At 43.3% G+C, this 13,979-nt stretch overlaps 1 protein-coding gene across 1 annotated transcript in view; it reads left to right on the plus strand.

Annotated features, from left to right (window-relative positions):
- Positions 1-3,212: 3,212 nt before the first annotated feature.
- Positions 3,213-13,979, plus strand: part of LOC311131167 (heterogeneous nuclear ribonucleoprotein L-like) — a 66,773-nt gene continuing 56,006 nt past the window's right edge. The window contains exon 1 of the mRNA XM_084164011.1: positions 3,213-3,648. Coding sequence (XP_084020137.1) covers positions 3,439-3,648 — 210 coding nt within the window. The 5' untranslated portion in view covers positions 3,213-3,438. The remainder of the gene's footprint in view (positions 3,649-13,979) is intronic.

Raw genomic sequence — 13,979 nt, forward strand, 5'->3', positions numbered from 1 at the left:
ACCAGCTACCACCGTCCTGAGGAGAGACACATGGAACGAGGGGTTAATACGGTAATCAGGGGGAGCTGTAACCTATAACAAACCTTGTTCAACCTCCTCAAGGGCCCCACAAACCGCCGACCCAGCTTCCGGCAGGGCAGGTGAAGGGGCAGGTTTCGGGTCGAGATCCAGACCCGGTCCCCCGGTGCATACACCAGAGCCTCACTGCGGTGGCGGTTGGCACTCGCCTTCTGTCTCCTAATAGCCCTTTACAGGCGTACATGGGTAGCGTTCCATGTCTCCTCCGAGCGCCGAAACCATTCATCCACCGCAGGTACTTCGATCTGGCTCTGATGCCACGGTGCCAGGACTGGCTGGTAACCTAGTACACACTGAAAGGGAGACAGGTCAGTGGAGGAGTGGCGGAGGGAATTTTGTGCCATCTCTGCCCAGGGGATGTAACTGACCAATCCCCCTGCCGGTTCTGGCAATACGACCTCAGAAACCTACCCACATCCTGGTTTACTCTCTCCACCTGCCCATTACTCTCGGGGTGAAACCCTGAGGTCAGGCTGACCAAGACCCCCAGATGGTCCATAAACGCCTTCCAGACCCTCGATGTAAACTGTGGACCCCGATCAGACACTATATCCTCAGGTACCCCGTAGTGCCAGAAGACGTGTGTAAACAGGGCGTCAACGGTCTGCAGGGCAGTAGGGAGACCGGGCAAAGAAATGAGATGACAGGACTTAGAAAACCGTTCCACAACGACCAGGATCGTGGTGTTACCTTGTGACGGAGGAAGATCCGTAACAAAGTCCACTGATAGGTGTGACCACGGCCGTTGTGGAACGGGGAGAGGTTGTAATTTACCTCTGGGCAGGTGTCTAGGTGCCTTGCACTCGGAAGTGCTGGGGGATGGACTGGACGGACCCTGCTCTGGACGTCCGCGGGTGGACAACAGGTTATCCAGCCGGATCGATAAATCTACCAGCTAGTCCAGGTTAAGATTAGTGTCCCTGCAGGCCAGCTCCCTACGAACGTCCTCCCGTAGACTGCATCGGTAGTGGTCAATCAGGGCCCTCTCATTCCATCCCGCGCTGGCTGACAGTGTCCTGAAATCCAGGGCGAAGTCCTGTGCGCTCCTCCTTCCCTGTCTGAGGTGAAACAGACACTCCCCCGCCGCTCTCCCCTCTGGCAGATGATCGAATACTGCCCGGAAACAGTGGGTAAAATCCTCATAACGAACAGACTCAGCGTCTATTCCACCCCACTCCGCATTGGCCCATTCCAGCGCTCTGCCCGACAGACAGGAGATGAGGGCGGACACGCTCTCGTATCCCGAGGGAGCCGGGTGGATGGTTGCCAGGTAGAGCTCCACCTGGAGCAGGAAACCCTTACACCTTACGCTGTCCCATCATATTCCCTCAGGAGCGAGAGCCGAATACCACTGGACCCAGGGTTTGATGGTCTTGATGGAGGAGAAATCGGAGGAGGATGAAGTGTAGAAAACCCAACTCTCTCCCATCGATCCATGGTTTTGATCACTCGATCCATAGCCGAACCTAGTCTCTGCAGCATGGTCGAATGCTGTTGGATGCGTTCCTCCACCGAGTCACTGGGATCGGACGTGCCTGCTGACTCCATGAATGGTGGGTGATTCTGTCAGCGTCTGGGTGAAGTGGTGAAACGGAATCAGGCCCGTCTGAAGTTTGCCAATGACCATCTGGATGATCCAGAGGAGGAATGGGAGAAGGTCATGTGGTCTGATGAGACAAAAATTGAGCTTTTTGGTCTAAACTCCACTCGCCGTGTTTGGAGGAAGAAGAAGGATGAGTACAACCTCAAGAACACCATCCCAACCGTGAAGCATGGAGGTGGAAACATCATTCTTTGGGGATGCTTTTCTGCAAAGGGGACAGGACGACTGCACCGTATTGAGGGGAGGATGGATGGGGCCATGTATCGCGAGATCTTGGCCAACAACCTCCTTCCCTCAGTAAGAGCACATTGATGATGGGTCGTGGCTGGGTCTTCCAGCATGACAATGACCCGAAACACACAGCCAGGGAAACTAAGGAGTGGCTCCGTAAGAAGCATCTCAAGGTCCTGGAGTTGCCTAGCCAGTCTCCAGACCTGAACCCAATAGAACATTTTTGGAGGGAGCTGAAAGTCCGAATTGCCCAGCGACAGCCCCGAAACCTGAAGGATCTGGAGAAGGTCTGTATGGAGGAGTGGGCCAAAATCCCTGCTGCAATGTGTGCAAACCTGGTCAAGACCTACAGGAAACGTATGATCTCAAGGTTTTTGTACCAAATATTAAGTTCTGCTTTTCTGATGTATCAAATACTTATGTCATGCAATAAAATGCAAATTAATTACTTAAAATCATACAATGTGATTTTCTGGATTTTTTATTTAGATTCCGTCTCTCACAGTTGAAGTGTACCTATGATAAAAATGACAGAGCCCTATTAAGCCCCTGCATTAAGCCAGCCCTGCTGGTTCCACAGCCTTTTTTAGGTAAGATGCCCAAATAATAATTTCTAGTTGAATGAACATATGAGATAAGTTGAGCAAACACATCATTTTAAGTTCACAGAATTTTTGCCTATGTTTTTTCAAGTTGGAGCTAAGTTTGGGCCAACTCATTTTTTTGGTTTAGGTATGCCTAACACTTGGACTGAAAAGTTGAGTAAACCAAAAAAGACTGTGGAACCAGTTACTTAATATTAATTAGTTGAAACAACTAGATTGTTTTCTTTATTGTGTAGTTCGAAGTCTAATACTACCCTACTATTACATAGTAATAATAGAATAGTACTTTATCAATAGACTATGGATTGCCTATAGAAATGAAGTGCTATTTGCATGTGAAAGTAGGGCGCCACGTAGCCTAGCTGTTAAGAGCATTGGGCGAGTAACCGAAAGGTCACTGGTACGAAATCCCCGAGCTGACTAGGTAGGTCGGGCACTTAACCATATTTGCTCCTGTAAGTCAGCGCATCTGCTAAATGACTAAAGTGTCATGGGATACATTTGCTTCATTGTTTACCTTTTAATTAGGCCTAGTGGTCCACTCTTTGATGGTATGTCTTCGGTATGGCTCGTCTTCGGCGATACAGAAGCCTCTATCATATCTGCGCTTTTTACGCATAACCCCCATAGCCAATCAACGACTGTATTCAGAAGAGAAGCAAAGGTTGTCCAATGGAAAAACCTGCCGCGCGCTCGGGTTGTCATATCTGCAATGTGAACAGAAGAGTGAAGGTGCAAGCACAAAAAGTGGGCGGCATATTGTAGGGTGAATACCGGCAATGCGCACAGCTGTCAGAATTATAGTTCGCTTGGTCGACGTTCTATCGTAGAGTCACATGCATGCAACTTTCCGGACTGCTTTTTGTGATTTATTTCTCAGGTGGTGAATTCATTTAACACCTTTTCTGCTATTCATCTACAATGTCTCTCATTGAGGAATACGAGGAAGGGGAATACGAGAGAGAACCTAAGCGTCTCAAGACGATGGATGTGGAGGAAGAGGATTTGGAGGAGGGGGAGGATTCAGACACAGCTTCCGCGGGGCTGCTAGGAGACGAGGAGGATGCTACGCGGACCGGCGGGGAAAACCGGGCCCGGTTGTCAACAAAAAAATATGGGTCTGGAAGAAAGGTGGGTGTAGACATAACATTGCCCATTGTCTTATGGTCCTTAGATGGATGCTTGGCTTAGAAAAAGAAAGTGAGCATCATCAATGACCAGATAAAAAAAAAAAGTCAGTGTTGTTTCCTATCTCTCATACATTTATTGGGCAAGTGACAGTCTTCAATAAACTTTTTTGACTATTTAAGGACTGATTTCCAATAATGCATATTTTGTTATGTGTCAAATATATTATGCTAGAGCCTAGCAATTTTCTTTAGAAAGCATACAAAATAAAATGAAAGATATCAAACATAGGCTATAGAAAGTGTGTGGAGCTGTGTAGCTCATGTCTGTCAGAACACAAGACTTGGGAGTTCTCAACCGAACGAAGCACGCTATTTAACTTCGTTACCCCGTAATTTGATTTTACATTAGTGTCCCCGACAGTCTGGCGGCTTGAAATCTATTTTGTCTCAATAATAATGATACAAATAATACGCAGGCTACCAGCGTTCATCGATTAAGAGACTGTCCCCCGAAGCAATGTATCCGTGGGTGTCTTTGCTTAACTAAATTTAGACAAACGCTATGAACTGGGGCTTAAAATATTTATTATAACATTTGGATGAATGTCACCCAAGGCTAACATTCTTTCACCAAAGAGGATGACAGAGATGCTCTGATGTATGTACATTCACAGTCACAACATAATATTCTCCTCATAAATATGTATTTACATTGTTATCTACAAAAGTATGAACACATATGTTTATCCAAATGCTGAAATAGACTTCAAAACCCATGGTATTCTATATGTAGATTTGTGGTCTAGGATCCTTTATGAGAAATACAGGAGGGCTTGCTCAGGATTCCAAATCACACATGCTGCATCAGGTCCATCTCCAGAGAGAGCTGTAAGAGAAATGTAACCATTTGAATACAGAGTGGTCATGGAGTCTGCATGGTTGAGCACTGCTTATTTGGCCATATCAGAAAGCACCTTTCCCCCTTCCACCACCTCAGATTAGACCTTCGCTGCTCCCCGGGAAGCCACAGGACACTGCTGTCACTCGTCCAATCAACCGAAAACACACACTCTTGTGCAAACTGTGGACCAGTACCTTTGTGGGCTGCCAAGACATCCAATGTGTTCCTCCTGGCATTTCTTAAAGACCCACAGTCTAAATAAATTAAACATTCATTTTAAACATTTGTGTCCTAGTCCTGGAGTAAAAAGTATTCTCAATTGAAAGCGCTTTTTAGTCCAAGACTAGGCCTAAACTGTGTCTGGGAAACTGGCCCAGATGTTCTCAATCTTGGATATTGGATATCCCTTCCCCAAGATGTTGCTGTACTAAGATAATGTGTTCTTAGTCAACCTACCTAGTAAAATAATGGTTAATAAAATAAAATCGATTTTTGTACACTTTGCCCTGATGCCTCAAATTGGTAATTTAAGAAAGAGTCAAATCAAGAGGGAACACTTTTCCTCTTTGACATACTTTGACACATCGCACACCTCCCCTGTGTTCAACAGTAGCACGATGACATGTTTGTCTTCACTCCCCTTTTGATAGATTGTCCGTTAAAGGATTATCAATAAGAGTCAAATCAAGGGGAAACACTTTCCCACCATGGCATAACACATGACATCACACCCTCTCATGTGTTCAACAGTAGTATGGTGTTACGGTTATCTCCGATCCTCTTTTAATAAGTTGCCTGTTAAAGGATTATCACCATCACCCTCAGGTAACTGATTGTCTATCATTTGTTCTTGGCACGAGAGGAAGTGGAGACTTCCTATATGGTTTTATTCGCTACACTTTTTATTGGTATATCAATCTTCTACTTAGCTTTGGAACAATAGCTCCTCAGTTTGGGCAATGACAGAGGCTGCATCCCAAATGTCAGGGCCCTGGTCAAACGTAGTGCACTATGTAAGGAAGAGGGTGCCATTTGGAATGAGGCCAGACAGTGTCCCCTTTGTGACAGCGATGTGCAGCCCTGACAAGCACATCAAAAGAGCCTAGGTGGGCAGCGGTTGGCCTTATCGGGGCCCAACAGAACATTAACATTTTATTACGTGCCTAACAATGAGCCTCGTGGGTGTGTTTGATATGGAGAGATAGTTCGAGGTGCAGTTTGCATTCTTAATCATATGCCATTGGCATATGCAAAGAGGGAATTACATCGTGGTCTCGTGGATGGTAGTAAAGGCCACTACTGGCGCGACACTAGGCACTATCTCATAAAGCCAAGGGCCCTGGCTGATAAACATCTGGGTGAGCGGCAGAGCTTTGTTCAGATGCCGGGATGAATCACTGAGTCACGGCATGAGTCCCAAATGGCAAAATATTCCCTATATAGTGCACTACTTTTGACCAGAGCCACATGGGCCCTGGTCAAAATTAGTGCACTATATAGGGAATAGGGTGCCATTTGGGATGCAGACACAGTCCCTCATGGGGTTTCAGTGTATAACCGTTTGGCATTTTGTGGGCACAAAAGATAGCAACGTTTGCATTTTGTGGCATGGAATTAATCATATCCACAAAATATAGGATGTTACAAACTCCGGCTCAAACCAGTGTGACTAAAGCCTCAGCTTTGGGCTGCATGGAACCTGCTTTCGGAGATAGGACTGCGGCAGCTTGGCTAAGAAATTAGCTTCAGTGTGGATCTGGGTGGCACAGCTCTGGGAGAACAATGACTGGGACTATATTCCAATATCCATACTAACTATGGACATTAGATAGAACGCTACAAACTTATATTTTCTCAATTCAGACACTTTGCTCTCCATATCCCCTTCCCCGGTACATGTGTAAATATTTTACTGTAAATTAGTTTGAGTACCTTCCTTGTATTTATATGTTATTCTATTTTATTCTAGATCGCATAAACAGATCTAGGACCAGGCTAGGTTACCAGTGTCTGGTCTACTTCCTAAACTAGATTTGGGCATTTCCATGTAAAAAGACCAATGAGCATTAACATGAGAAGTTCATCGGAGCACATCAAATTGGGTGTCAAATGAAAGCTAAGAGTCGATACTTTTGAGAAATTAAGGCATATATAAATGTCTTTACATTTTACATCCTAAAAAATTGGAATAAGCAAAGGCTTTAATTTCTGGTCAAACAGATGCAAAAGTGGTCTTAGAAAACATCTAGCAGAAACAGTCTTAAAAAGTATTAGAAATACATCAAAACACAATAATGTTGACGTAAAACCCCTGCCAACTAATATCATTTATATTTCGTTTTGCCAAAATTATTTGCCTTCTGTAAATTTAGGAAATATTGTCTAGTGTCTTGTCATTCTGTTACCAAAACCCCACATATCTTTAAGATATTTTCTAATTTTCTCCCTCATGAGGAGGGAGGATAATGAAAGTTCACAGAAGTAACAAGTGAAGGTAGACCTACCACTTAGTTATAGTGTTTTAATGGATAACAATTTGGTTTATGATTTATTAAGTGATTAAAGTGCGTCATTCAAAAAAATCAGTAACAGAATGACCGCAACTGAATTGGCTACAATGGAAATTCATAAAATAAAAGAGCTGAAAACAAATTGGCTCCCAATTTAAAAAGAAGTTGGAAAAAAGTTTTGGTGCAGGTACAGCAAACTAGCGCAAAAATTATATTGCGATATTGTCAAAACGATACTATATGATATATCGTCAAAATAATATCCCTATATGTAACTGTATAGATTTCCCCCCCGTCACTACTGACACCTGCCCATGAGCCCCCTCTCTTTCCATTTACTGTAACCAGCCCTCTCACCCACTGAGCACCGACCGACACCGGACATCCATGGACGTTGAAAAGTAGTGAAAATATGGTCAGTCCAAATCTTGAACCAATCATAGACATCTGTTTCACGTTTGGACAGCACAGTACAGTACAGTAGAGCACAGTACAGTACAGTAGAGTATAGTATTGGTCAGTACAATAAAGTACAGTACTGTGCTGTACAGTAGAGAATGGTTTAGTACAGTACAGTAGAGCACACTAGAGTAAAGTACAGTATAATTTACTGTATTGTACTGTAATTTACTGTACTGTACTAAACTAGTTTATATTCTACTATACTGTACTGTACTGAACTGTACTGTACTGAAGCTGTATTTTACTGTACTGTACTCTACTGTGCTCTTCTGTGCTGTACTGTGATGTCCAAACTTGTGAAACAAAGACATCTATGATTAGCACAGATTTGGTCCAGTCCGGACCAACCAAATTTGGTATTATTTGGGGGCTGAGCTCATTAGAATAATAGCTAGTGTGTAGAATAATACCCAAACATGCAAAGGAGGATATATCATTTTTCTACCTTTGTGTACCTATTCAGGATACATCACCATGCATCTCTGTATAGTACAGATAATGGAGGGACCCTTGATGTAATTTTGCTACCATCATTCTGTTACTGGGTGTTAATCCACTTCACTTACTGTAGTTCAATAACCAAAAGGTGTCATATCATAGCTGACACCCCATTCTTTCTGCAGACATCTTTGAATATTAATTCAGAGATACAGTATTTAACAGAATTTCTGGAAAACGTGGTCACATAATAAACTGAGAGAAAGTTTAACGTCATTCTGTTACTCTGCACTGTTTTTCGAGTAAATGTGTTTTTGTCGAATTTTCTGTGGAAAGTCCTTGTGAATAGAGTTGCATGGTTTGTTTAACTTTGCAATCAATGGTTTTTGTTTGGCATACTTTTAAAGTGGAAAAGTCGGAGTCTCGGCGTCATTCTATTACCGTAGAATTGCCCATTTGTCAAAGATGGGCAGAACCCTCTGTCTCAGCCTCCATCTGACATCCTGTCATTCTGAGGCAGACTGAAGTATACCAACCAGTCTTTGTCTTGGCCTATACCTGTGTAAGGTATGCTGGTTTGCATTGAAAGTGATCCAATCCCATGTATTGTCTTCGGTCAATATGAAATCTGAAATCGTATGGTTTTATCTTGTCATAAAGATGAGTATCAGGGACAGGCAATCGGTAATCTAGTATTACACAATTATAAAAGAGAAACATTCAGAAAATATGTTACATTCAAGAAGAGATGTGAAGTTGTTAGAAACAAAAAACCTACATTTGAGCTGAGATAAAGGAGACTCCAAGGGGTTTCATGTTTGACAAACCAGCAATCAACACTGTCAAGGTTGAAGAACACGTCTGTGTGTTGCTAAGTGTTGTTCTGTTCTCTCAGTCTAGTACGCTTGTTTTCCACATTCCCCCACAAGGTAGTTACTAAGCAAGCATCTGTTGACCTCTTAAAAAATACTACTACCTATGACAGATGCTGAACATGGCAAGATGCCTTATTTTAAAGTGGTTGTGGCTTGTGTTTTTCTTCTTTCCTTTTGACTTCAATGCACCAGAGGAAGCATTCAACTGATGCTATCTTTCTTAGCAACGCTGTTTGTGCTCTCTCTCTCTCTCTCTCTCTCTCTCTCTCTCTCTCTCTCTCTCTCTCTCTCTCTCGCTCTCTCTCTCTCTCTCTCTCTCTCTCTCTCTCTCTCTCTCTCTCTCTCTCTCTCTCTCTCTCTCTCTCTCTCTCTCTCTCTCTCTCTCTCTCTCTCTCTCTCTCTCTCTCTTTCTCTCTCTCTCTTTCTCTCTGTCTCTCCTAAGTTCATTGACCTGTAGTGGAAAGGCTTAATGCTCCCAGGGTGGTGTTTGAAGTGAATCGTCAGTTTTCTTCTTCTTCTTCTTCTTCTTCTTCTTCTTCTTCTTCTTCTTCTTCTTCTTCTTCTTCTTCTTCTTCTTCTTCTTCTTCTTCTTCTTCTTGTTATTACAGTTTTTCTCGATTGCTAAGACACATTTCTTGAAAGCTGCTCTCCTTTTCTCTTAACTGTGAACACAAAAACCCAATTTTCAAGCTACATTCACAAAACCTCAGACTCTTCTTGCAAAACCAAACTTTCACCTCAAAACAGTTCAATCTGTGCTCAAAACTGAACTATGTTGTCAAATCGTGCCCCGAGTCAATCAAAATAAAAAACACTACTGAACAGTCACTAAACACTACGTAGAAAAATTGAAAACACAATGCTCAGGACATGAAGCTGGAGAAATAAATGTTTATTGTTCACTGTAGGCTAAATGCATGTTGCAAAACAAAAAGAACTGTGCATTTAGCACTTGTACAAAAAGACAAAACAGAAATCTTGTGCATTTACATGTAGCACTTGTAAAAACAAACAGAAATCTTATGCGTTTGCCACTTGTGTACAGTAAGCCCATGTAAAAATAAAGTACAAAAATATACAAATAAGTGCATTACTCAGCCACAGCATCATGTCGCCGTACTGGGTCAGGCCACAGGACTTCATCCACATCACAGGCCACATTTTGTCTGGCCAGGCAACGGGGGAAAAAACCCCTGGCATGCCGTATCCAGGCTTGGCATGCCTCCAGACCTATGTCACCACAGGCAAGTCCCATGGCTTGCAGGAGATTTACCCTGGTGTAAGGTTGGCGTTCATATACCTTCCACCGCCATGAGGAGAATAATTCCTCAATGGGGTTTAGGAAAGGGGAGTACGGTGGAAGGCAAAGATTGATAAAACCTTGGTTCATATTGTACCACTCTCTAACCTGGAGGGCTCTGTGAAAACTCACATTGTCCCAAACAACAAAATAAATATAAAATAAAAATATGCCATTTAGCAGACGCTTTTATCCAAAGCGACTTACAGTCATGCGTGCATACATTTTTTTGTGTATGGGTGGTCCCGGGGATCAAACCCACTACCTTGGCGTTACAAGCGCCGTGCTCTACCAGGTGAGCTACAGAGGACCACATAGATGGGATGCTCATCCTGCTGCCCTAACAAAGCATCTCGCATGTGATTGAGGAAAATGAGGAGCTGGTGAGTGTTGTAGGGCCCCAGGTTGGCATGATGGTGGACAACCCCATGATTGCTGATGGCAGCAAATAATGTGACATTGCCACCACGCTGCCCAGGAACACCAACAATGGCCCGATGGCCAATCACATTACGGCCTCTCCTTCTCCTTTTGGTGAGATTAAACCCAGCTTCATCCATGTAGATGTATTGATGGGGTCTTTCCATTGCATCCAGTTGAAAAACCCTCTGTAGAAATAGATATAGTTTTGTAAGTGATACGGAAAAAGTGATTTAGGCCACTACAGTAAATCACTACTTAGAGTAATCAACATTGAATGTGTCTGGATATATGCCAACCTGTACATACTGGAATCTTTGCTCTTTGACTCTGTCTGAGTTGCGATCAAAGGGCACTATGTATAGCTGTTTCATGCGCAGTCTGTTGCGCTTGAGGACACGATCAACAGTAGAGAGGCTGACACTGTTGATACCCTCAAAATTTAAATGGTCCTCAATGATCTTCTGCTGAATTTCGCTCAGTTTAATGGCATTGTTCTCACGGACCATATCAACAATTAGGGTCTCTTGGTGTGGGGAGAACATACCTGTCCTCCCACCCCCATGTGGCAGTCTTTCAATTCTACAAAAAGAGAACATGGAGTTACAAAAAATATACATGGAATACTAGGCCTACAAACAGTTAGACCAACCCTCCATTACAATACTACAGTACATTGGTACAGTGATGTACTGAAACATATATTTACTTACAGTATACTGTGGTACAGTATATAGTATGTCATACAGTAATTGCTGTCAACATTTACATACTGTACTATAATGTCAAAAAAAGGTAATTACCTGTTCTCTTCTCTAAATCTTCGGATTATGGTGGACACAGTGAATCTACTGATGTTTGGTTGTACCCTTTGTCCAGCCTCCCTCATGCTCATACCATGGACAAGAACATGGTCAATCACAGTAGCTCTGATTTCATCAGATATTACTGTTCTTTGTCTTCGCTGACCACCTCGACCACCTCGACCTCCTCTCACACGAACTCTTCCTCTCAGATTTCTATCCATTGTAGGGCCTCACAAACCAGTTCTCTCTGAACTGGCTTACTGTATATGTTCCCTCACATCATTAGCCACAAGTGTGATCAATTTTGAGTTGTTGTGTTCAAGTGGTGACACCTGTGCTCTAATTGTGTTTGACTTTTGTCACCTGTGCTCACCATTATGCAGCACGGGTGCATCACAATGAAAATGTGTTGGCAAGTTATGTCTAAACAGGTGAAAAGTGCTTATGGTTTTGCCAAAAGAGTGATTGATTCAATCAGTGGGTTCAGGCAACTGAGCATTTGGTTCAGACAAAAGGGTTTAGGGTTTTAGCAATTGAGAAAAACTGTATTATTATTATTATTATTATTATTATTATTCTACCCTGCTGACAGGCTCTTGGGCAGATTCCCACTGTGCTGATGTTATCAGGAGTCACTTAGGAGCTTATGAATTAAACTCAGCCGAGGCCTGAGTGTAACAAAATTCTCCACCTGTCCCCCATTCTCCTTCAGTCTCTCGATCTATCCTCTCTTCCTTTTCCTCCAGGAGCTTAGCTGTCTCCATAAGTGTCAAGCAGTGTGGCAGTGAAGCAGCTATGCCTGCTGCGAATGCCTTTCTGTGGACACTGTCAATATTGGACAGTTTTCTATTTGATATCATTTTATATTGCTCCCAAATCAGTAGGGAAAAGGAGGTATAGCAGTCTAATCCCAGAACTGTTTGTGCTCTGTAGCCAACTCCTAACACTAGAAAAGCTGGGCCTCGAGGGAACCCACTTTGAGCCAATGAGCAGTCATTTTTACTGCAACATTCTAACAGTCTAATAAATACATTTCATATATGCTATCACATATGCTATTTGGTTGTGTTTATGAAGGTATTGGGTAACATTAGAATAACAAATATATATTTCAAAGAACACAATAGCATTTTCATTAGGTTACTACTCATACAGTGGGGAGAACAAGTATTTGATACACTTCCGATTTTGCAGGTTTTCCTACTTACAAAGCATGTAGAGGTCTGTAATTTTTATCATAGGTACACTTCAACTGTGAGAGACGCAATCTAAAACAAAAATCCAGAAAATCACATTGTATGATTTTTAAGTAATTAATTTGCATTTTATTGCATGACATAAGTATTTGATCACCTACCAACCAGTAAGAATTCCGGCTCTCACAGACCTGTTAGTTTTTCTTAAAGAAGCCCTCCTGTTCTCCACTCATTACCTGTATTAACTGCACCTGTTTGAATTCGTTACCTGTATAAAAGACACCTGTCCACACACTCAATCAAACAGACTCCAACCTCTCCACAATGGCCAAGACCAGAGAGCTGTGTAAGGACATCAGGGGTAAAATTGTAGACCTGCACAAGGCTGGGATGGGCTACAGTACAATAGGCAAGCAGCTTGGTGAGAAGGCAACAACTGTTGGCGCAATTATTAGAAAATGGAAGAAGTTCAAGATGACGATCAATCACCCTCGGTCTGGGGCTCCATGCAAGATCTCACCTCGTGGGGCATCAATGATCATGAGGAAGGTGAGGGATCAGCCCAGAACTACCCAGCAGGACCTGGTCAATGACCTGAAGAGAGCTGGGACACAGTCTCAAAGAAAACCATTAGTAACACACTACGCCGTCATGGATTAAAATCCTGCAGCGCATGCAAGGTCCCCCTGCTCAAGCCAGCGCATGTGCAGGCCTGTCTGAAGTTTGCCAATGACCATCTGGATGATCCAGAGGAGGAATGGGAGAAGGTCATGTGGTCTGATGAGACAAAAATAGAGCTTTTTGGTCTAAACTCCACTCGCCGTGTTTGGAGGAAGAAGAAGGATGAGTACAACCCCAAGAACACCATCACAACCGTGAAGCATGGAGGTGGAAACATCATTCTTTGGGGATGCTTTTCTGCAAAGGGGACAGGACGACTGCACCGTATTGAGGGGAGGATGGATGGGGCCATGTATCGCGAGATCTTGGCCAACAACCTCCTTCCCTCAGTAAGAGCATTGAAGATGGGTCGTGGCTGGGTCTTCCAGCATGACAACGACCCGAAACACACAGCCAGGGCAACTAAGGAGTGGCTCCGTAAGAAGCATCTCAAGGTCCTGGAGTGGTCTAGCCAGTCTCCAGACCTGAACCCAATAGAAAATCTTTGGAGGGAGCTGAAAGTCCGTATTGCCCAGCAACAGCCCCGAAACCTGAAGGATCTGGAGAAGGTCTGTATGGAGGAGTGGGCCAAAATCCCTGCTGCAGTGTATGCAAACCTGGTCAAGACCTACAGGAAACGTATGATCTCTGTAATTGCAAACAAAGGTTTCTGTACCAAATATTAAGTTCTGCTTTTCTGATGTATCAAATACTTATGTCGTGCAATAAAATGCAAATTAATTACTTAAAAACCATACAATGTG

Source organism: Coregonus lavaretus, assembly GCF_964263955.1.
Source record: "Coregonus lavaretus genome assembly, chromosome: 6".
NCBI classification, from domain to species: domain Eukaryota; kingdom Metazoa; phylum Chordata; class Actinopteri; order Salmoniformes; family Salmonidae; genus Coregonus; species Coregonus lavaretus.